This window comes from Lontra canadensis, unplaced genomic scaffold (genome assembly GCF_010015895.1).
Source record: "Lontra canadensis isolate GAN:19392208 unplaced genomic scaffold, GSC_riverotter_1.0 scaffold7, whole genome shotgun sequence".
Lineage (NCBI taxonomy): Eukaryota > Metazoa > Chordata > Mammalia > Carnivora > Mustelidae > Lontra > Lontra canadensis.
This window is the reverse complement of record NW_022631001.1, coordinates 13,872,282-13,896,229: the sequence shown is the minus strand read 5'-3', so window position 1 is coordinate 13,896,229 and position 23,948 is coordinate 13,872,282. Positions and strand designations below refer to the sequence as shown.

Sequence of the window (23,948 nt, the reverse complement as noted above, 5' to 3'; positions counted from 1 at the left end):
TAGACAACAGAAATTTATTTCTCACAGTTCTGCAGGCTGGGAAGTTCAAGATCAATGCCAGCAGTTTTGGTGTCTGGTGAATACCCACTTCCTGGTCCACAGACAGTCATCTTTAGTGAAGGGACAAGGGAGCTCTTTGGAGTCTTTTTTATAAGTGTGCTAATCTCATTCTTGAGGGTTCCCCCCTCTTGACCTAACGACCTCCCGAAGACCCCATCTCCAAATACCATCACACTGGGGATTATGTTTCAAGGCATGAATTGGGGGCAGAGGGCCACAAATACTGTCTGCAGCAGGCTGTACTCTCAGAGTTTGTCATGGCAAAGCACAAACGTGTTTCCTATGAATGTGCTGTGAGAGAGAGCTAGTACACAGTCCTGTCAGAGCTCGGTGATGGTGTCCTAACAGAGAAATCGGAGCCTGCATGTATGGGAGGGAGCAACAGATTGAGAGCCAGAGGCCAGAGGACAAGTTGTTGGCCAGCCTCAAGGACAGTACATCCCTGCATCAAGGAAACATGGGTGAAATAACTAGCAATGGGGAAGGTGGTCCCCTGAAGAACATATAAAATTCTCCCATGAAAAAGGAATCAACCTTAAGTACCAGCTAGGACCAGAAAGTGCCACATTAGCTTGAGACAGTCTCTGCCAAGTGAGAGCTTTCTTGTCCCTTTCCATGTTTCTCTTCAGCCTTGAGGGAGGAGGCACAGAAACTCAAATTAGAGGAAATAGTTGTATGTCCAGGTTGGGAAGGGAATAGCCACAGCTTTGAATGGAGTTTAAAGTTTTAATTACTACAAAAGACTGGATATGTTAATTCCTGATTGGAGGGCTCTTATTATCACAAAGGATCCAGAAAAGTAAAAAATTTGCCATATATCTTGTTGGGAGAGTTACTAGCTTCACAGTATGCATTTTAAAGGGAAGAGATAAAGCTAAGTTTGTTTGATGTCCCATGGTCATGTTCTTTGAATATATCACTTGCCGTGAGGAATGGGAAGACTGAAGATGGAAACAGAAGCCCAGTGGTAGCTCTAGCGATGGCTCCTCTCTACATTTATCTTTCATGGCCTGTGCCCCCTTCATGCAGCCTCTGCTTTGCTCTGTCCTGTCCCCATTCTCTTCTTGCTTCCCACACACCAGTTCTTGCAGTTTTCTCCAGCCCAGATTCTGAAGAGCTGGTGTCATCATCTACCTAAAGAAGATGAGCAAAGACCTTTATCCATGCCTCCTCATGGGGCATGGGTCGGCCATTCTGTGGTCAGCTATCCATCCCTGCCTTATTTGGGACCATCCATGAGCTCTGGGGTGGGGGAGTGGGGGCGGGGAGGAAGCACCTAGAGCTGCTTCCCTGAACTTTGGCTGGGAGATGTTGGGATAGTGAATAGAGGAAACACAGTCACTATTCTATCCAGGAAAAGGCTTTATCTCTCAATAAAAGGAAAGGGGACCTTAGTGAGGCCCAGCAATACAGAAAGTGTGGGGTTATGATAAGTCATTAGATATCAGGGTCACAGAGTATTTTTACTTTTGTCCTTCACCAGGCACACAGGACAGGAATCTCTAAAATTTCTTTGTACACTAAGATTTGGGTTCAAATGCACTTACAAAAAAGGAACATTACTTCTTTGAACATTGATTTCTTCATCTGTAAAAATGGGAGTCCTTTGGTGATCTCCAAGAGACTCACAAGAGGCCACCACCGGCCTCTCCACAGGAGAGGGTCAGCACGGTGAGGTCATGTGACACTGACAAGTGTGTGAAAAGTGGGCAACAGACTTCCAGAAAACAGTGGGGGAGCAAAGTAACACGGAGCTAGACCCAGCAGAGAAGGCAGAATGATGCAAAGCAAGTTTCAGCCAGCGTGGCTTTGCCATCAGCTTCTGAGAAGTGGCCACATTAGGGGTCGGAACAGCCAGGAGTTTAAAGACACAAAGCTACAGTCTCCCATGCTCCCATTAGCAACATCTCCAACTTTTATGAGAAGGAGATGTTTCATACTCCCAGCTTCTTTGGCTGTATTCACAAATGCATGGTTAACTGTTGTTTCTCAAAGCAGCATGGGAATCACGAAAGCTAGCAATGAGATTTTTATATCCTCCCTTGTGCTGGTTACTCTGTTCTTCAGAAGATAAAGAGTTCATAGAATTTTATATGGAACTTGGAACAAGTTGGGTATTTTTATTGTTTTGTCAGTGTTAATATGGCACTGGAGACAGCTATAACTTTAGTCAGAGCATATTTGATCATCTGTTTTTTAGGATTTGCAGCAAAGAATTAATATTTAATCTTATCAAGCTCCAGGTGATGGTTTCTTTCAGATGTTAAGAATGAAAAATCCGTTATAACTAAACTCCTGATCCATTGCAACTCTTAGACTGCCTGTTGTGTTTTGTTGAGTAGAAGTTTCAACTAAACAGCCACCCTTAATCTAGTGGACTAGGTCCTGAATTGAAACAAATTCTATCAGAAATGAGATTGGAATGATTAAAATGTCCAAGTGATAACTCCAAATGGGAGTAAAAAGAATAGAGGTTGTATGGATGGGTATATGCGGGCTGGAATCATGAGGACTTCCATTTTCTTATTCTCCAGATGTCAGGTTAGACCAGTTTCCTTCCTCTCCACTCTCTACAGCAGCCTTAATGTCACTATACCTCACTTTCCCTTGAACAGAGTTGTTGATAGTATGATCACGAAGCATATTTCAAGGCCTAAAATTTTATGATCCTTTGCTCTCTCAATCCTGACTATGACATAAGAAAATCTGGAGAGAATAAAAATCCTGCACTTCTTCATATCTGTCCTCCTTTCTTGCTCTGAGCCCCACTCAGAACGAGGGGCTGACTTTCACAGCCCCTTCACCCACTCTGTCTTCTCATTCTGTCTTTCCTGCCCAAGGAAACACATGCCAAGAATACTGGAAATTTAGTTAGATGGAGCCAGAGGTACAGGATGCTTCTCCTGTAGATAATCAAATCTTCTTTATATTTCCATTATGGAATCAGAAGTGCGTGATATGCAAGGTAGATGGCTGCCCTAAAGTATTGGGAATTTTCCCTTTGGAAAGACAATCCTTTGAGAATACAAATATTCTTAGGAGAGACAGCATCTTAAGCTAATTCACATTAAGGTGTTGGCAAATTATTGGAGCGTTTCTTCTAACAGGAGGTACTAGATGCTTCAGTAAAAATGTGCCCTGAGAATTTGGGGGGGAAAATATGTAGAAAGGAGAGGAGAGGATCATGAAAGATAAAATTTACGAGCAGCATAGTTTTACCTAGGACTAGCCTTGTTAAAGCTTCTAATTTTCTTTTTAAAGAACACTATAAAGTCACTCTGGAAGATGCTAGAAAGAAAATAATCAGAGAAACTTTGTTGCAACTGGATCAAAAGAAGGAATGGGCCACACAGGTATATTTCAGTTTTCTTAAAAACAAAACAAAAGTTGCTCCCCTATTTTTTCCCATGGTATATTATAATGATTAAGGACCTGAGTTCTGAAGTTTGGCAGTTTAGTTTAAATCATGGTTCTACCACTTACTGGGAATATAAACTAAATTTGTTCCTTGACTTCGCTGGGCTTCAGTTTCCTAATTTTAAAAAAAGGGCAATAATGTTATTTACCTTTAAAGAAGAGTATGAGGATTAAATGAGATGATTTAAGTAGCATAGTGCTCATAAGGAACAAGAGCTCAGTAACTTATTCAGTTATTTTTAAGTAATAATAATGGCTACAACAAATTATTAAATACAAGTTTTGGATGCATTATAAAATGAAATATGGTTTGTCTAAAAAGTACTGTCATATATATCCAAACCTAAGAGAGTACACTTTACATTGTGGAGCTTTAAAATTTGGGGATATTAAAAAATGTTTGAGGGGCGCCTGGACGGCTCAGTCAGTTAAGTGTCTGCCTTCAGCTCAGTTCATGATCCCAGCGTCCAGGGATCAAGTCCCGCATCAGGTTCCCTGCTCGGTGGGGAGACTGCTTCTCCCTCTTCCTGCTGTACCCCTCTGCTCATGCCCACTCTCTCTCTCTCTGACAAATAAATAAAATCTTAAAAAAAGTTTGAGATGTAATATCCAACATTTTATGTTTTCTAATCCCTTTGTTTTCACTGTCCTTCCCCTGCCCCCAGACTATCTCTTTGGTTACTAAGATCCCCACAGGGACTGTCTCTTCATTTAGAGTAACTCCTCTTCAGAATCATAAACATCTGGTCTTCTTTAAAGTTCTTCACTGAATTTCAGTTGCTATTGTTTGTTGCTTAACTGTTAGTTCAATTGTTCTTTCAGTTACTATCCTACTGCATGACTTTTACGTACTTATACAAATATAAAGGATTATGGAGAACTGACCAATAGTTTATTTGCCCATAAAATTCAGCCCATTTGGGACTGAATATGATGAAATGGTGAAGTCAACAATAAAATGATCCGAACTTAGTTAAGATGATTAAAAATGCATCTGTAGGTCAAATATATTTCAAGTATACACATTCAATATATGACGAGGACTGTTCCAGATACTGCTCTGAGCATTTTACATGTATGTCTCTCAACAATCCCATAAGGCAGGGACTCGCTAATGAGAAGACTGAGGCACAGAGAAATTTTTGTGGCTTTCCTAGAGCAAGTGGCAGAATCGAGATTCAATTCCAGATGTCTCCTTCAGATCATCATTCTTACTCACTACCTGATACACTGTCTTTTCTCTACATTAATGCCTAACACCCACACATGTGAATGAATTTTCCCCATTTTATCTGGCTATTTTAGCGTAACTTTAGCTTCTGATAATCCACTGTTGTGCAACCTTGGCTGCATATTAGAATCACCTGAGAAGTTTGGTTAACTCATTTGGTTCCTCAGAGATGCTCGTGTAATTGGCCTGCGATATTGACTTGGTTTCTGGATTTGTTGACCTGCCCAGGAGATTCTAGCATGCACCCAAAGTTGAAGACCCCTGCTCCATTGTTAGTGAATGAAGCCATTAGCCCACTAACTTCCGTTATGAGATGTATTCTGCTTCTGTTCAAATGAAATTCTGTGTTCCAGGACACTTCAGAGCTATCAGTGGCAGCTGGTTGTATAAAAGGTCTTGGTTCCTAGGGAATGTAGGTGCACCCTTAGTCCAATTAGCATGATTTGAAGAAAAAAAAATTATTGCAAATCTTCCAATTCAAAGACTGAGATAAATTTATTCATATTTTTAAATTACTTCTGTCTGTGTTTATGATCTATAAAATTTTTCCTAATTTCTCTTGCTTTGGTTATGCCCTTTGGTTACTGAACGTGGAATTTCTAGCATGGTATCCATATAAAAGTACCTCACAGATAAATGCAATCTTTCATCCATTATAAAGTTCTTTTGGGGAAAACTATAAATAAACAAAAATTGAAAATTAATTTACATTTTATGAACTACTGAAAAAGTGATGATTTTCCTGTTTTCTTCATCTAAAATTACTTTCTCCAGGAGACAGTCTAGTTACCCTGAAACTATTTGCTATTAAGTTTGTAAATATGTATATTTTTATTACTGACATGCAGAAGTCTTTCAGATTAAAAATGTAGTAAGAGAATCTACTCATGCTTTTGCTCTATGTTGGATTATGTCTGTGACCATAAACTTGAAGAATATTTGGTCCCTGAAGTTTACCCGCTTTAATCATGGAACAGATCACTTAATGAATTGATTTCATCATGGCAATCAGATTCAGTCACAATGGAAGCCAAATTGAATGGATAGCTATTGTCCAGTTCTCTAAATCACCTGTATTAGGCAGTGTGAATCAGCAAAAAATAATATGAGAATAAAGAACAACTGAAGCAGAAGTTCTTAGATATATTCCCAAAACAATTGCAAAACATAATGTAAAATGATCAGATAAGTTGATTGTGAAGCACCTGCTGCAAGTCTTCCTTAATACAGAAACTTTCTTTTAGAATGCCATACGGTTCATTGACAAGGGCAGCTACCGAGAGATCTGGGAGAATGACTGGCTGAAAAAGGAGGTAGGTGGAATTTTATTTTATTTATTTATTTTTAAAGATTTTATTTATTTATTTGACAGAGAGAGAGATCACAAGTATGCAGAGAGACAGGCAGAAAGAGGGGGATGCAGGCTCCCCGCTGAGCAGAGAGCTAGAGCAGGGCTCAATCCCAGGACCCTGACATTGTGACCGGAGCCGAAGGCAGTGACTTAACCCACTGAGCCACCCAGGTGCCCCAGTAGGTGGAATTTTAAAAAACAATTTCTTCTTTCTCTTTTTTTGAACTGGAAAGGACGTTAATTTATGAGCTGAAGACATGGGAAAAGCATAGAATTGCGACTAGCTAAAGTAAAATTTAAGTGGAATCCTAATCTTATTACAAGCTGTTACTCAATGAATACCATCAATAATTTCAATAACAACCAGAAATCATTTTTGGCATCCTGACTCATATAATATACTCAAATGTATGAAGCTTCTTTATGCCCTAAAATTGATCTAGTCTTCCTCAAGACTCTACTTCCTTCTGGGTAGTGGGAGGAAGGCTGAAGGATCATTCTAACCTCATTCCCTGCTGTTTCTGAATTGCCTTTTTGGGATGACATAGTCTCCTTCGCATAAATGTTCAGTCGGTTAGATTTCCTTACTTCCCCCTGCTCTGCTCCAAGACAGATCCTGTTATATAAGGAGGTGGGGCTTACATGCCTTCTTGTGGGGCATGTCATTGAAGAGGGCTCAGATCTGTGGGTTTCCTTTGGATCTTTGCTCCCTCTGCCTTTTGTCTGTACAGGATGTGCTTTCGTCTGCTCCCTGCACTGGTGACTTCTGAATGGACTTGCTCTGGCCTTGTGGACATCATGTTGCAGCCAATACCGAACCCACAGTTGCAGCCATTTGCCAGTGGTCAGGATGTCCCTACCCACTGCAGTCTCTACAGCCTATCCTAGCTTGGTCATCAGACTCTCTTCACACCTCTTTCTGGAGAACATGTGGGAACTAGTGGCCCAGTGTGCTACCTTAGACTCAGCTCCCCGGGTCTCCCTATACCAGCGCTGCCATACTGCTCTCACTGAATGTGGTCATGGGAGGACTTCTAGAACTTCTTTGTTATGAGGCACTGTCCTGTGTTCCTCACGCTGTACAGACTAGACCCTCTGTCTTCCCTCCTTACACTCATGTACCTGGAAAACTCCCAACTCTCTTTTAGGCACAGACTTTGATGCTTAATTTCTTTCTGAATCATTTTGTATTTCCCCCACAAAGTCTTGAGTACTTTTTACTCTGTGCTCTCGTTTCATAACTCTTGTTAAAATATGTTGAAATTGTCTGTTTTTGCATCTATCTCTTCATTGCAGAGAGCAGGCTATGCCTTTTCCACTGCATGTCCATGAGAACTAATAAATAATCCATGTTCAATATATAGTTATTGAATAAAAGGATGTCCGTGAGTACAGATATATTCATTGGAGATATGAATCAAGTGCATGGCTTAGATCTTGGATAAAGATGTGAAAGCATGTTATTGGATAAAAGAGGTAGATAATCTTTGGTCTAGATATTACAAGGTGCTACAGAAGATGTGCAAAACTCACTACTTAGAAATTCCCTTTATATCCAGACAAGTAGTCACCAACCTGTGCTCAGATACTGTCTATGAAAGAACACTCCCTCTCTTTTGGAAGAATTAACTTCAGCTACACACAGCTCTTGTTAGCAAGTTATATATATGTACATGATTCTCAAATGTGCATGTTCAGCACTAACATGTGTGTCCGTAGCTCTAGACCTGTATCTTTATTTGCCTGCCAAATATTTCCACATGGATGTCCCAAAGGTACTCAACATAACTAAAGCAGGATTCGTTAAATTTCTCTTTAATTTTTCACTTCTTGCATCTCCTTTTTCACCATCTGCTCAGATACCTGAAGTAAAAATGTCACTGTCACCTTCTCTTTTCCTTGCCCCCTATTTGGCTGAATAGAGTTGGTGAATCTGGGAAACAAGTAATTTAAAAATTAATGTGCTTTCTATGATAGCAACTATTATCTTTGAGCTGCCCTTATAAAGTCATGGTAAATAGGAGTCCAAACTACTTCCAAAATGAATCAAGATGAATCCCCAGTTTTAAAAAATGAATATTGATTTTAAAAACTCAAGGTGAATGAGTGCCTGAGCGGCTCAGTTGGTTAAGCATCTGCCTTCGGCTCAGGTCATGATCCCAGCCAGGGTCCTGGGATTGAGGCCCTTGTGTTGGGCTTCCTGCTTAGTGGGGAACCTACTTCTCCCACTCTCTCAGCTCCTCCCCCTGCTCATGGGCATATGCTTCTCTTTCTCTCTCCAGTAAATAAATAAAATCTTTTTTTTAAAGATTTTATTTATTTATTGACAGAGAGAGATCACAAGTAGATGGAGAGGCAGGCAGAGAGAGAGAGAGAGAGGGAAGCAGGCTCCCTGCTGAGCAGAGAGCCTGATGCGGGACTCGATCCCAGGACCCTGAGATTATGACCTGAGCCGAAGGCACAGCGGCTTAACCCACTGAGCCACCCAGGCGCCCAATAAATAAAATCTTTAAAAAAACCCAAAAACTCAAGGTGAGCCTAACAGTTAAAGAATATTAGGGAGCAGTTTAATCTTGACACTTTTATTGAATATAACAGCAAATCCTAATTAATAATAATTTAACAATTCAAATCTTAAATCTTGTAAGATGTCATAGATATTAGGTTCAGAGAGAATACCTGTAAAAATTTATATCTGACTGATAAGAAAGGGTTTTTTGGTGTTTTGATCCTTCCTACTAAAGCCACAAATGATATTTTGTTTCATTTTATTTTTTATTTCTCATGATTCAATAGAAATAAAAGACAGGAAAAATGTCAAGTTTAATTAAATCATGAGCAAAAGAGCTTAGTAATAAAGGACAAATCATTTTAAGGAAATTTAATAGACTTAATTTCTCCTTATTTCAATAAATACTTATTTTAGCATTATTAAATTTAATCATAAAATTAATTAATATCATCCCTGGCTATAAGTATTATCACAAGAATTGAAAATTGCCCAGAAATGGAATAATTATGTCAATTAATTTCTTTGAGAGAGGTTTAGAATGATTAACAAGGGATATTCAATAATGGAACTCTTGCAGGAAAAACATGTCATTAAAGGTACTAAAATACAGTGCAAAAAAAACAATAATAATGGAAGTCCTGAAAGCATTTCTCTGTTTAACTATCTTTCACTGATAACCAAAAACTTGTATCTGTGGGAAGGATAGGTAGTGTCCTATGCATGACTTACACTATCTGGTTTTATTTAGCGTGATAATTAAGGAAGGGAAGAAAACTGAAATTTCCAAATGACTTAGATTCACTCAACAAATAGAAAGCCAATAAAACTAGACAAAGGGATTCAAAGAGGTTAGCAATCAGAGTTTCAAGTGTGAGAAGGCATGAAGCTAACTTGCATCTTGCAGGGGAAATTTTCAAGTGTACACATTTAATTCAGGATCCTGTCTCTAACTTATAATAGTTTAAATTATCTTTCTCAATCTCTTAAGTACCTTTCTCGGGTATCTGGGGAGAAGCCCAGTAAAGCAGTCTTCTACTTCCTCCTTTTAACTTTCTTACCCTAGAAATGTAAAGGTATTTATATGGTAATAAAAAGGAAGTAGTTTTCATTTCCCTAATATTTCAAAAGCCTGGAGACAGTAATTGTTGGGAACCTTAGTTAGTAGTCCAAAGGGTCAGTGATGCCACAAGATATCCTTAGCTTGGAAGATCAGACTTAACTCCCCAAAAAGGAACTCTTCATTCTCAACTTTGGAAGGAGACCAAGAACTGTATGTGCTGCCTCCCAAGCATGCCAAGCCCTTGGGTCAAACATTTCCAAATGTTCTATCAATTCCTTCTGTTTACAAACTCTAAATATAATTTTTCTCATTCTTGGACATTTGAAAATTATTAACTTTTCCTTAAGGCATTCAAGCCCGTAATCAAGCTGATGATCTCCCAACTCACGAGATGCTAAAGCACCAACCCCTAAAAGCTTTCTATAATTTAGTATTATGGACTTAAAATGGTTTGCTGAATAGTTTAAGGCAGGTAAATAATATATGCTTTTCTTTCTAACTGTAAGCCTCCAGCAATATTTGAACCTTTTCTATGGCACTAGTATTGTTTTATGTTACTGTTATTCGTGTATTTGTTCATCGGATTGTAAGCCTCTTTGAGGGAAACTCTTTTTTTTTTTTAAGATTTTATTTATTTATTTGACAGACAGAGATCACAAGTAGGCAGAGAGGCAGGCAGAGAGAGAGAAGGAAGCAGGCTCTCCGCAGAGCAGAGAGCCCCATGCGGGGCTCGATCCCAGGATTCTGGGATCATGACCCAAGCCGAAGGCAGAGGCTTTAACCTACTGAGCCACCCAGGCACCCCGAGGGAAACTCTTTCCATGTCTCATTCACTTTTGCATCCTTCTATGTCTCACACAGAACCTTGGTCATAGTAGGAATTTAAGCATTTAATACATGACTTATGTGAGAGATATGCATGTAGTAATATACAGAATGTTTTCAGATTCCAAAATGCAATAAATAAATTTCAAGTACAAGTCAAAAATGTTAGTTATCCAAGTACTCATCTCAGCTACGCTCTTGGCAACACCTAACAAGAGATACTGAATCTAAACCCCTGAACCTTTTTTGTTTCATCATATTCCCTTGAGATACTTACTTTTTCCAGTTTATCTCCATTATTCCCATCAGCATATCACTTTCTCTTTTATAGTCTTTTTTAAAAAACATTTATTTATTTTAGGGAGAAAGCATGCTTGGGAGGGGCATAGGAAGAGGGAGAGAGAGAATCTCAAGCAGACTCTCCACTGAGCCCAGAGTAGACATGGGGCTTGATCTCACGACCCTAAGATCATGACTTGAGCTGAAATCAAGAGTCAGATGCTTAACTCACTGAGCTAGGCAGGTGCCCCTTTTCTATACCCTTCTAATTCTCCTATCGTCCTGACCTATCTCCATGAGCACCTCTCAATGCAACACCTGTATAGCTCATGCTACATGAGGCAGGCAGAGAGGTGAGTCTAGTAACATCCTATATATCTTTCCCACTACCTAAGTCTTTAGACAAAGTTTCCAAAATATACTTCTTAAAGACTGATGGGAATTCCATCAAAAGAAGCAGCAAATTTTGTTCATATTTAATTAAGTTAGTCATATTTCTTTAGTAAACATTAAACCTATGTATGCCCATGACCTTCCATCACCTACAAAATGAAAACCAAACCCTTTAGCATTATTTCCCTAATTGTCCAGTTTCTCTCCTACTCCCCACATACACTTTGTATCTATCCAAACCAAAATAACTGTACCTAACATGTGGTTTGTTCTGCCTAGAGTGTACCTTCTTTTGTTGTCTGAAGAATCCCAACTTGGTTTTCAAGATCCAGATTAGATGTCATCTCCTCTATTAATTCTCCCTTATCCCTTACCCTAGACCTAGAGTGAAACTCCCACCATAGCTGAGCATCTTCCGTTCTGGTTTGATCACACTGCTTTTTGTTTTTATCACCATCTTCCCCATTTAAGCACAACGATAAGTTAATTAGTCTTATTTTCATGTTTATCTCTACCTCCAGCACATAGAACTCACCAGGGTTTCTGAAGAGTAGGAAAAGACAACTCCTGCCATTCACTAGTAACTGCCTAACCATGTAAACAAGTCCTGCAAACAATCCAGAAAAGAGACCACCCATCACTTCTTAGAGAGGAAGGACAAAGCAAACCCAGTGATAAATAATACAGGATAGATCTTCCCCTCAGGCAAACGGACTTTTAGGAGTTGAGTATTTTACAGAAGACTATCTTGAACTAAGTGAACAAGTACCAACATCCATCCATTCTCTTCTGAGAACAGATTGCAAACCACAAGAAGGAAGTTGAAAAATTGGAAAACATTATTCATGAACTGGAAGAAGAAAATTTGGTGCTTATTGATCAACTATTCAACTGTAGACTTGTGGATCTCAAAATACCCAGGTGAAAGTCATTAGCATATCTAGAAAGTAGCTTGTAAACATTTGTATGTGTAAGAAGTTGTTATTTTTAAAAGATGATATAATTTTTTAATGCTCTAGCTGGATGGCAACAGCTGCAAAGAAAGGCACTCACGAAACGGCCACGGTGAAGGTGTAAGATTATTACAATCGGCTGTGGGTACATGCTAACTTTGGCTTGCTTCTTCTAACAATGCACTGTAATCTTAACAGCAAACACTTAACCAGGAACATCACAACTGCTGACCTTCAAAAGCCTCCAGGTCAGCAGGGAAAATGGGCATAAAAATAAAAGCATACCCGTGCAGCAGAAGATAGACGAGGTGTGATCAGCTTTGCTGTAGCTTCCTGGAGGTCTTCTGCGCTTCTGGTTACCTTGTGGTAACTTGTGGACTTGTGGACTGTAACATTGTTTCCTCTGATAGTGGAGAGTCAAGCCACCTTCCAGGCAGAGAAAATAGCCTTGCATTCCAAGTCACATTTATTCCTGCGCAAGAGAAACCAAATGTGTACTTTAGGCTCTTTTTCTGAACTGACAAAAGAATTCTTAACACACGTCTTGAGGAAAACTGGGACCCTGGAATATGGAATTCAAATTCAGAGTGGTGGTGGTGATTTGGGCAAGTTGTCAGAAACAATTGATACTCTGAAGAGTAGCATGTTTAGGAAGAGAGGGGAAACAAATCACACCGATGCTGGGTGTGCATGTGGAAGATGGGAGACAAATGTCTTGGTCCAGGAGTTAAAGCCGAGAAACTAAACATGGTGAAAGGGCCACGAAAAAGTTCCTACCCAAGTAGTTCTTGTGGTTTGGGTGGCATGAAAAAATACTGTTTGTGACATAATAGAGTATTTCTTGTTCACAAACTTCCTGATGTGTTCCAAGCAGGGTGGCTACAGGTATTGTGGGATGTCGTTTGCTGGGCTAAGGGACGGGCAGCAGGATACAAGCATGGAGAAACAGGAATCAAGCATGGAGAAACAGGAATCATGTAGTTGCGTTACAGGCTGAAGTCTGGCGGGGCAGTACAGAGAAGTGGCCAGCCACCTGCTCCCTTACACAATGTCCGAGCGGTGCCCTGGAGAGGTAGACACCTGTGCAGATGTGGCGGGCAGTCGACTGTTTACTGGACTCCTGAATTCCCAGTCTCTTGAGCTGATGCCCTCAAGGAGTCCTAGAGGGTGTAGGCCTTAGTGTCCCCCCAGTAGGCAACGTGCTCTTGTCAGCCCCCTCCTCTTTGATCAGGTCTCCAGCTCCACGCTCCTGTCCGACCTGATGCTGCTGTCACCTTCTTAGCCGGCAGGTCTTCATCTCGGCAGCCACGGCTGGCGCTTTACCTGCCTCCACTGTTGTCTTTCCTTCTTTTCTCAACAGGCCCAATCTTAGAAAGGATCTACCCTCCAAACTGCCAGCCCCATTCACTGCTTTGGTCCGCTCAGTCTTCTCTGATTTGGTGCTGCCACGGTTGGGAATGGCTAGTTATACAAAGGGGAATTCTTTCAATGGCCAGAGAGAACTGGGTTGTGATGGGCAGGGAGATGAGCAACTTTGAATGGAGATTTTCATGACATTGTTTTGCAACTTAACTTTGTCAGGTGCAACTTAACTCTACCCAATTTAACCCCTAGCCCCACAAAAATCCTCAGTAAAACCGACAGTGTTCATCAGTGCATTGTGGCTTGGTTTTCTTTAGTGAGAGACCTGAGTGTTTAGTCTGGCTTCTGAGTTGGGAGAGATGCGTTCAAAATCTGACCAAGCAAAAAGCAAGCATGGGCAATGTGTATGAGAACCCAGTTAGGAGCCCTGGTACATGCTTCTATGGCACCCTAATCTTTTCCTTCATGACCTGCATTTATCACACTCATGATTACTTATTTAATGGCTGCTTCCTTGCTAGATTATAAATTCCTTGGGGCAAGTGTTTAGGACATTTTAGAAAGATCTGCATAAAGGAACAGAAATGTGTTAACCCTCAATTATCTGTTCCACTACTTCTCCGGGATAACTTTTGAGTGTATTCAGCAACTTTTATTATAAGCCATTTTCAAGTCAAAGAAATATAATACATATTGCATATTTTATGGCAACTCAGTCTTGTCATATACTAGGAGGGTGAGAACTACACACAAACTATGCCCAAAGGACATACAAAAAGTGTTTCCCTATTTGGCTCAAGAATGGGGGTATTTTAGCTAATAGAGTTACTACCTTTCCCATCCAATGCTCCTCAGACTTCCTCCTTCACAACTCACATAGAATGTCATAGTATCTGCTAGACACATGAGATGAGGCGAACGTCCACCACAGGTGACTGCCCAGGGACCCCAGCACCACAGAACTGAGGCTAAGTGGACCAATACTTACAAATCTAACACTAACTTCATATAATAACATTCTTTAAGTATTTTCCATATTATCAAGTGTTGGTGCACTATGGTGATACAAAGGTGACAACAAATTAATGGTTATGAGAGAATCCACACTTATGAAGTTTAAGACATTTAGTACAATCATAATGATTCAAAATGGGAAAACCAGGAAAGAAGAGAATTCTAAGACCTCAGACACGTCTACCTGCAGACCAGAGCTACATGTGAAAGTGACCTTTACTGAGCTGAACCTTAAAAAGCTTTTACAAACATAAATATTGTATGCAGTTATATTATTTGCTGGAGACTTACGCATTTTGAATAACACTTTATTCATGTTCTTTAAATAATTGACAACCTATAATCCAGGGGTTTTACTCTGATTGCTGAGCTGGTAAGCATGGGGGCTGGTTTGACTATCTGCAAGAGTCCGATTCACGCTGTCTTCAGACAAAGCTATAGGGAGCTTGCAAGACATCATATACTCTGGTTGAAAGTTCAGTGGGTGCCGAAAAGCAGAGCACAGGCTCACACATGTGCACCGAGAGCTGCGTTGGTGGACGTGCACATCACCTGCATGTGACTGAAACCTGCCACTCGGTGACAGCCAGATCCTCCATGTCACCTGGGATTCCTGCTGCTCACTGTCTTTCTCTTTTTCTCTTCATTTAAAAACCATCCAGTCAAGCCCCAGTTGTCCCTCACCTGGATTACTACAATAGCACCCTAACAGGTGTCGTGCTCACTTTCATTCCCAGGACATTAAGTGTGTTATTCCCTTATCATGCAATACCCTTCCTCACCCCAAGCCCTTCCCTGGTAAAAAGCCCCTGTTTCTTCAAGTCTCAGTTCAGGTACCGTCTGCACCTGGAAACCTTTCCTGACTCCTAAAGCTCCATCAGGTGTTGCTTCTGTCCCACAGCATTTGTCACACTCCCCAACTCACCCATCAGGGTAGAGACCATCACCCTAAAATACTGTAGATCTCTCTGTACCCCACTGGGCCTCATGGACCTCAAAGATAGAAACTATGTCTCATTTTTCATCTATGTGTCTCCAACACCTACCAGAGAGAAAGACACCAGTGAGCAGATGGTGTAATATTTCTTAACTGACAGGCTGTTTTTCTCATTTGTTCTTTTTAGGCAACTGTATCTTACTCAAGCTGCTGGACTGAAAGCTCCGCCTAAAGCGCCTTTGGAGTTGCCAGAAATACATGGGGGTATTATTTTATTGTAATGGTGATAGGGTGTTTTTTTTTTTAAATTAACAAATACTTACTGAGCATCTATTATAGACAGGTACCTCATACCCAAGAGCTATTCAGGGAGTAAATACAGGCCAGCTTCTCCATATTTCTCTTCTTGCAGCTTTCTCTGTCCTGTTTTCAAATCAAAGTCACTATGTTTCAGAGAATTACATTAAATACTCGTGGAGAGGGATGGGGTGCTGTCTACACTGGTGTGTTTTTGGTTCCTGTTTAGTCAACCAACCAAAATACCAGCATGCACATAAATTACCATATGATATAAGTTACCATATGATTACCAAAACCTAACAGCTAACAGAAGGGCATACAACTTAGAGATTCTAAACATGGGACTCACTCTCACGGTAATACAAGATTCTATATTTTTCAAAGCTCTTTCAAATTAAAAGTGTGAGAAAGTGTATATTGTACTTTCATTTTTCTCGATCCCCAAATAACCAATTTCTTTGTATTCATCCCAAAATTGCAACCTGCAGAAGTAAAAGGTAGAGACCTCATGAGCTCATCAGCAGAGGACAGTGCTTTGTATCTCAGTCATGAGGATGGTATCAGATATGCCAAGCAACTGCAGACAGATGAAGAAAACAGCTCATGTATAGAGTTTGGGCCCTCTGATATTAAATACTTACTATATGAGGATGAGAAGGATTTCAAGGTAAGATTCATGAAAAAAAATTTTGAGTACTAAGAGTACTCATGTACTTTTGAGTACATGTTGTTTTATTGAGAAAATTAACCTAAAACATGGAAATTGAAAAATTCTATTTGAACTAACTTATTAGTAAAGTTGGCCCACCATTCATATCTCTCAATAGATAGAATTTTCACTTTTACTCGTGCAATTTGCTACATATATTCATTAACAGGGGTTCATTCCTAGTATACCATGTAAGTTATCTAATGCTATATAACAAATTACCTCCAAACTTAGCAGCTTATAACAATTGTCATTTATTCTCTTTCATGGCTTCTGTTGGTTAGGAATTTGGGAAGGGCTCCAGTGGACAGTTCTCACTTGGGCCCTCAGGCAGTTGCAGTCCTATGTCAGCGGGGGCGACGAGGTCATCTGAAGGCTTGACTGGGGCAGGAGGATCCACTTCCAGGGTGGCTCACTCAGATGGCTGGCAAGTGAATGCTGGCTAAGCTGGGAGCCTCCGTTCTTCACATGGGCTCTCCACGGGGTGCCTTTATTGTTTTATTATGGTGTCTGCCTTCTCTGAGAACAAGCAATACCAGGGACCAAGGTGAAAGCTGCAATATTTTATATGACTTAGATTTGGAAATCATATACCATCTCTTTTCTCATATTCTAGTCGTTGATGTAGTTACAAAGTTCCACCCAAAGGGAGGGAATGTAGCTCCTGCATATGGAAAGAGGAAGGAGCACCACACTCTAAGAACAGCATGTGGGTTAGGATATCTATTGGCATGGTCATCTTTGGAAAGTGTAGACTGCCACATATACCATATTAGGTGAAAACTGGAGTATCAAAGCTTTTTACTTTTAAAGCCTTTTTGGTACATTCCAATTACTCCCACACCTATCCCTTGCCATTTTCCTTCTTGGTACTACCAATAACTTTAAAAATTCTCCTAGAACTTAAAGGCTGGTAGGAGAACGAGTGCTATATGAAAGCAGAAGAAACTAAAAAACTCAACACAAACCATTTTAGCTGAATACACCTCAGTCCTGCTAACATCAAGTGACAAAGACTAAAGTTCTAGTCTCTAATGGCATTCAAACACCCCCATGGGGGTTTTGAAATCATGACACTTGGTATGTTATCATGACCTCAGGCTAGTGCACCATTGTTTACAAAATTCCAAACTCACATACCATTTGGCTGAATGAAAGACCTTCTTACTTTCCATGGAGGTTTTTGATGGTGGAAATGGCACTATGTACGCTATGGACTGAATTGGATCCCCATCCCCATTCCCACCCGCACCATATTCATATGTTGAAGCCCTCACACCCAATCTACAGATAGGGTCTTTAGGAGGTAATTAAGGTTAAATGAGGTTAAAAAAAAAATGGAGCCCCAGTTTGATAGGAAGAGGACTTACAAGAAGATGATGTGCCTTGTAAGGACACAGTGAGAAGGCAGCCATCTGCAAGCCAGAAAGAGAACTCTTATCAGAACTCATCCAATGTAGCACCCTGATCTTGAATTTCCCAGTCTCCAGACTGTGAGAACTAAATGTCTGCTGTGTAAGCCAGTCCATCTATGATATTTTGTGATGACAGCTTGCGCAGACTCGGAAATATGTTGGAGACATCCGTCAGTTTGTTTTTCTCCTGTCTTATGTTTAGTGTAGCTCTATAATTACATATTTTTAAAATAAAATAAATACAACTATATGCATTTTTGAGGCATAAAATAATGCCTTCCTTTTTTCATTCAGTGATTTTCCTAAATTCTAATAAATGTTTCTTGAAAACCCCACACGTGCCAGGTACTTGTTAGATGTTTGGGAATTTATGGGGAGAATAGGCAGAAATGAAGTTTCAAAGATGCCTGTAGGGAGCGCCCTCCCCTCACACGGTTACATGCTAGAAGACAGATTAGGACATCACTAATCAATGTACATGAGGAATGTAGCACCTGTATCTGTCTCCCTGACCAGTCAGTCTGTGACCTCATCATTGTACCTCAGCACTTGGTACAGGGCCTGGTACAAAGTGGGAACTCAGGAAAGGCTTGCTGAAATGTTGAAGGAATTCAAAAGAGAGAGTTATGGCTTGAGAAGGCTTCTAAGAGGAAGGCATGCTGGGTAGGGCCTGAGCTGTTTCAACCCACTATTGGGTTGGCTGGGATTTCATGTAAATTAGATTTCTAATTCCATTTGCAGATATCTTAAACTATAGTTAGTTTGACAGAATATGGTCAGTTTTACTTACACAGTACCCAGTGATCCTTTGAGAAGTGAAAAATTCATGGAGCATTTGCTTAATAAGAATACTTATAGTCAAAGTGATGTTTACAGATCCTTCCCATTGTTCTTGAATAATGTAGAAAACTCTGCTGTGGTTATATCCTGGCCAGCAGAGGGCTACATATAGCCAACACTTTTCTTTTACCAATTAAAAGACTTTGAGATAATGTATCTCCCCACTCTAATTGGTGCTCCCCACCCAACTCCCTGAAAGACAAGCCTGTTGGCTTGCTGCCTGCTCTTTGGGAGCTCTTGAAACCATGCCCCACTGGGTATACAAGCTTATTGAGTGGTTTTCTGTTTACAGTGGCTCTCATATTTCACATGTTATTCAGGCAGTTAAGAGGGCAATGAAATCTGTCAGATAAAGGCCAACTATAATAAAAGAAACCTAACTATTAAGACTGATACCTTGTTGGATAACCTCTCCTATTCTCTTCTGTGTCTGTTCACCATAGGATTATGTAAACCTGGGTCCCCTGCAGGTGAAGCTCATGAGTGTGGAGAGCCAGAAAATGCCCATTCATTTTCAAGAGAAAGAAATTCCAGTCAAATGTTATGAAGATGTCAGGAGCCCAGAAAGCCGCATCACATATAAAATGATGAAGTCTTTTCTCTAAGACCAAACACTGCAAAGCAAAAATAACTTTTTCTTATAAATTTTCATTGGGAACTTAAGTGTATTACTTGCCCATTTTATTTACACTTTGGTCCATTTTTAAACTGGTTGTTATTTCTAAAGGTCATGATGACATTTAAAATCCAAGTTCTAAGTATTCAGTTGTTCATTTATCTGCATGACAAAAATGAGAGTACACTTTATATTTCCATATCCAAGTATACAGAAAAATGATAATGGGCCCAAGATGGTTTCTGAGTTTCCTTACCACTTAAAGTCTGCTGCTTCATCTATCATTCCAAAAAGAAACAGTTCAGTTAGGAGTTTTCTAAGACAAATTCTGAGACTTGTATAGCACTGACTACACAGCTTTGCCTCTGAGAGTGCTGAATGATAGCCAGGCCACAATTCAAGCCTATTCTTCTTTAACACTATAATAAATATAAAATGCTTTAGAAACAAATGAATTTGAGGGTGGTAATTTATTATCTAAAAATATTCCACCAAGAGTGAAATCCTTTCCCTCTCACTTCTGTTAAGTCTAAACTGCTGGGGGCACCTGGGTGATTCAGTTGGTGAAGAAGCTGATTTCAGCTCAGGTCACAATCTCAGGGTCCTATGATCAAGCCCCCTGTGGAGACCTGTGTGGAGCGCCATGTCCAGCCTTACATCAAGCCCCACATGGAGCATGGGCTGGGCTCCAGGCTTGGTGGGAAATCTGCTTGTGATTCTTTCTCCCTCTCTCTCTGCCCCCCAGCCCTCTCTGTCTCAAATAAATTAATAAATCTTAGAAAAACAAAATACAAGTCTAAACTGCTAAGTCCCAGTTCAAGACCATTACCACTTCCCTCTTGTGAGTGCCACAAGACAAGGACTATGACTGTGCCTGAATCTGACATCAACTTTCCATTTTAAAGCTACATTTACTTATAATGCTGTCTACAAGGAACATCTTTGAAATATAAGGCCAAAGACAAAGAGAAAATCAACAAGCCAAAAGCCAGTTTGAATGGTTGATAACTCCTAGTAAAGTTGATAACTCCTAGTCAGACTAATCAAGAAAGAAAACAAAAAACAAATGAAAAAGAAAGTATCACTACAGATTTTACTGACATTATGAAAAATATCATAAAAGGAAATTAAAGGAAAAAACTTTCTCAATAAAGTTGACAACTTTGATGAAATGGAAACATTTCTTGAAAAACATTTCTTTCAGGAGGAAAAAAAAATTCTGAATAGTCCCCAATCTATAAAAAAAGATCTAATATGTACTTAAAATTTTCCCATGAGGAAGATTTCAAACCAAGATGGCTTGCTTTACTGGTAAATTTCTCCAAGTATTTCAAAAAGATAGAGTAGCAAACATACACAAACTCAGAGAACAGAGAAAAAAGAAACACTTCCACATCATTCAATGAGCCCAATATAATCTTAACACCAACACCTGGCAAGTCATTACAAGAAAAGAGAATAACAGGCCAATATCTCTCGTGAATACAGATGTAAAATCCCCACAAAATATTAGCTTATTGAATCCAGTTATACATGTTTCACGAATAAAGAACACAGGGTTGGTTTAACATTTAGAAATCAGAGTGGAAACACAAACAGAACCAGTGGATTAAATCAATGTCAATATCCTGCCTGTGATATTATACTGTAATTCTGAAAAATTATACTGTTGAGGGAAATTGGATAAAGAGTATATGCTATCCATATTATCTTTTTTTAATTTAAATTCAATTAGCCAACATGTACATCATTGGTTTCAGATGCAGTGTTCAATGATTCGTTAGTTGCATATAAAACCCAGTGCTCATCATATCATGTGCCCTCTTTAATGCCCATTATAATTGCATATGAATTTATATCTCGAAATTTAAAAATAAAGGGTATAATGAATGGAACGTAGGTAACTCATACAATCATCTGAATAGGTGCAGCATTTGATAAAATTCAATACTATGATAAAATTTCATAATAGTATGGTAAAGCTCTCAGCAAACAAGTAATATCTTCAAAAAACTATAGTTAACACTGTACTTAGTAGTGAAATATTAACCTTTTCCCATTGAGGTCAGGAACGAGACACATATGTTCACTATCATACTAATATTCAACAGTATTTAATGTAACTTGAGGTTGTAGCCAGTTCAATAAAGGCAAGAAAAAGAAATTAAAAGCATAGAGATTAGAAAGGAAGAAGCAAACTCTACTACTTACAGATGTCAAGTTTCTGTACGTAGATAATCCAAAGTAATCTACAAACTAATAGAATTTATAAGTGAATTTAACAAAGTCACAGGATAGAGGTCAACAAAGATCCACTGTATTTCTTTGTACTACCAGCAAACAATTGGGAAAAATTTAAATCATTTATAATAAAATTAATTAAATAAAAACATCAAAATCAAGAAGAACATCCAATGAAATATGAGCAAGACTTCTATGTTGAAAACTATAAAACATTGTTAAGAGAAATTAGAGAAGATTTAAATAAATGGGGAATAGAACATACACCATCATCATGGATGATGATTCAAAAGAGTTAAGATGTGAGTTCTTCCTTTATCTGTAGATTCAGTGCAATCTCAAGAAAAATTCCAGCAGGTTTTTGTTTATAGAAATTAATAATCTAACATTATTATGGAAATCTATAACCTAAGCAAAAGACCTATAACAGCCAAAACAATCTTGAAGAAAAGCAACAGAATTGAAGAACTTATTACCAAATTGCAAGGCTTTTTAAATATTTAAGATAGTGTGGTTTTGACCCAAGGTTAAAAAGTCCAGCGGAACAGAATGAAGAGTCCAGAAACCAACCCACAAAATCACTTGACTTCTGATGAACATGCCATTATAATTTGGGAGCAGGGGAGGTTTTTTTTTTCCCCAATTAAAAAAATGCTGAGTCAATTGCATATGGGAAAAATGAACCTCGAACCTGTATCATACCATACACAAAAAAATCAGTTCCAAGTGGATCAGAGACCTAAATATGGAAGGTAAAACAATAAGCTTCAAGTAGGAAATATAACAGAATGTCTTCGTGTTTCCCTTCACATACTCAATAGATTCTCAAAGTCTATGCTTGAATTGACATCTATATCTGGTTGGTGTGTAAATGTGGATTCAGCTGTGGTGGTCCACATGCCCCCTTCTCCAAGTCTACTGCTCCTTGTGTCTCCTACTCCTTTGGGGGGAAAATGCTATAAAAATCACTAATCATAAACTGATAAATAGAATTTCATGAAAATTATAGTCTCTTTTCATTGAAAGATACTATTAAGAGTCAAAATGCAAGCCATATCCTGGGAGAATATATTTTCTACACATATAGTGAACAAAAAAATATCTAAAATATATAAAGAACTTTTACAAATCAATAGGAAAAAAGACAACCATTTTAGGGGAAAATGAGCAAAAGATTTGAATAGGCACTTCACAAAAGAGTATATCCTAATGACTGTTAAGCATAAAAAGAAGATTGATATACATGCATCAGAATAACTAAAGTTAAAAGTTAAAAACAGCACAAATATTGACAAAGATATAGAGCAACTTAAACTCTTCTGTAATAGTTGGTGGGATCATAACTTGGCATAAAGACTTTGGAATATGTTTGGCAGTATCTATTAAACCTGAACATATATATATGTCATGATCCAGCAGTTCCATTGTTTTAATACAGAACAAAAATGAGTGTTTATGTTTACCAGAAGGCACAATAACAATATTCCTAGCTGCTTTACTGATAGTAGTCAAAATTTGAAACAACACTAATGACTGTCAGTAGTAGAATGTGTAAATAGAATGTATAAATGTGTATATATATACACACACACACACACACACACACATACACACACATGTGCACGTGCACGCAAACAGAAAAAGAGAGGGGGGACAGAGAGGGAGGGAGGGTCACATGGTAGAACACTATACAGCAATGAAAAAGAATAAACTAGTGCCAAATATAGCTACATAGCTCAATCTTATATACATAAGAAAAGAGAGAAGACACAAAAGAGCACATCTGATATGCTTCCATTTACACAAAACAGGACAGGCATACTAACCTTAATGATGGAAGTCAGAATAGCGGTTACCTTTGTGGTAGGGAATGATTAGGATGGTACATGAAGGAGTTTTCTGGTAATCTTGATCTGAGTGGCAGTTAACATGGATGTTTCACTTTATAAACATTAAGTAGGACACTTAAGATTTGTATACTTGACTGATATATTTTATACTTTAAAAAGTGACTCCCCAAAATGTCCCCCGAATATCTATCTTCCAGTCCATTCCATAAAGTGACAGTGTGGAAAGGCGATGCTTACGTTCTGCAGTGTGAATGGCAGTGACGGTGTTTCCTGCTGGGAGGGCAGAAGATTTTGTTAGAGTGGTCTTTCAGAGGTCAATAGAAACAGAAATGTCCTTGGAAAAGTTAGGAACAATATGAAGTGGATCTGCCAATTTTCTTTTTAAGAAAGAAAGGTAAACTTTTTATAGATAAGGTTTATCTTTACTTTTCTCAGATAGGAAAAAATAACTTACTGCCTTTCCACTGGGACAAATCCAAGAGCTTCCAGTAAACCAACAAACAGAGGCTATGTGACAGCCCACTGGTTTCAGTAGGTCAGCAGAAACGGACATTGTTTTTCTCTCACTCTTGGGAAGTTCAGA

General features: G+C 39.1%; 1 protein-coding gene and 1 long non-coding RNA gene across 4 annotated transcripts in view; one reads left to right on the top strand and one right to left on the bottom strand.

The window, feature by feature from the left end:
• CCDC83 (coiled-coil domain containing 83) overlaps positions 1-23,948 on the top strand; it is a 53,275-nt gene that overhangs the window by 26,433 nt on the left and 2,894 nt on the right. The window contains exons 5-10 of one of the 3 annotated variants that reach the window (XM_032852891.1): positions 3,322-3,413; positions 5,953-6,021; positions 11,928-12,049; positions 15,582-15,658; positions 16,183-16,361; positions 19,102-19,422. In XM_032852891.1, the coding sequence (XP_032708782.1) occupies positions 3,322-3,413; positions 5,953-6,021; positions 11,928-12,049; positions 15,582-15,658; positions 16,183-16,361; positions 19,102-19,263 (701 nt within the window). In that variant the 3' untranslated portion in view covers positions 19,264-19,422. Of the gene's footprint in view, positions 1-3,321; positions 3,414-5,952; positions 6,022-11,927; positions 12,050-15,581; positions 15,659-16,182; positions 16,362-19,101; positions 19,423-23,948 lie in introns of those variants that run through there. The other 2 variants (XM_032852889.1, XM_032852890.1) reach the window with 2 other exon arrangements.
• On the bottom strand, positions 1,338-19,341 carry LOC116864990. Its single transcript, XR_004382122.1, has 3 exons — positions 19,331-19,341; positions 13,490-13,491; positions 1,338-1,664 (listed from the first exon to the last, which is right to left on the bottom strand). It is a non-coding gene; the product is annotated as an uncharacterized LOC116864990 (long non-coding RNA).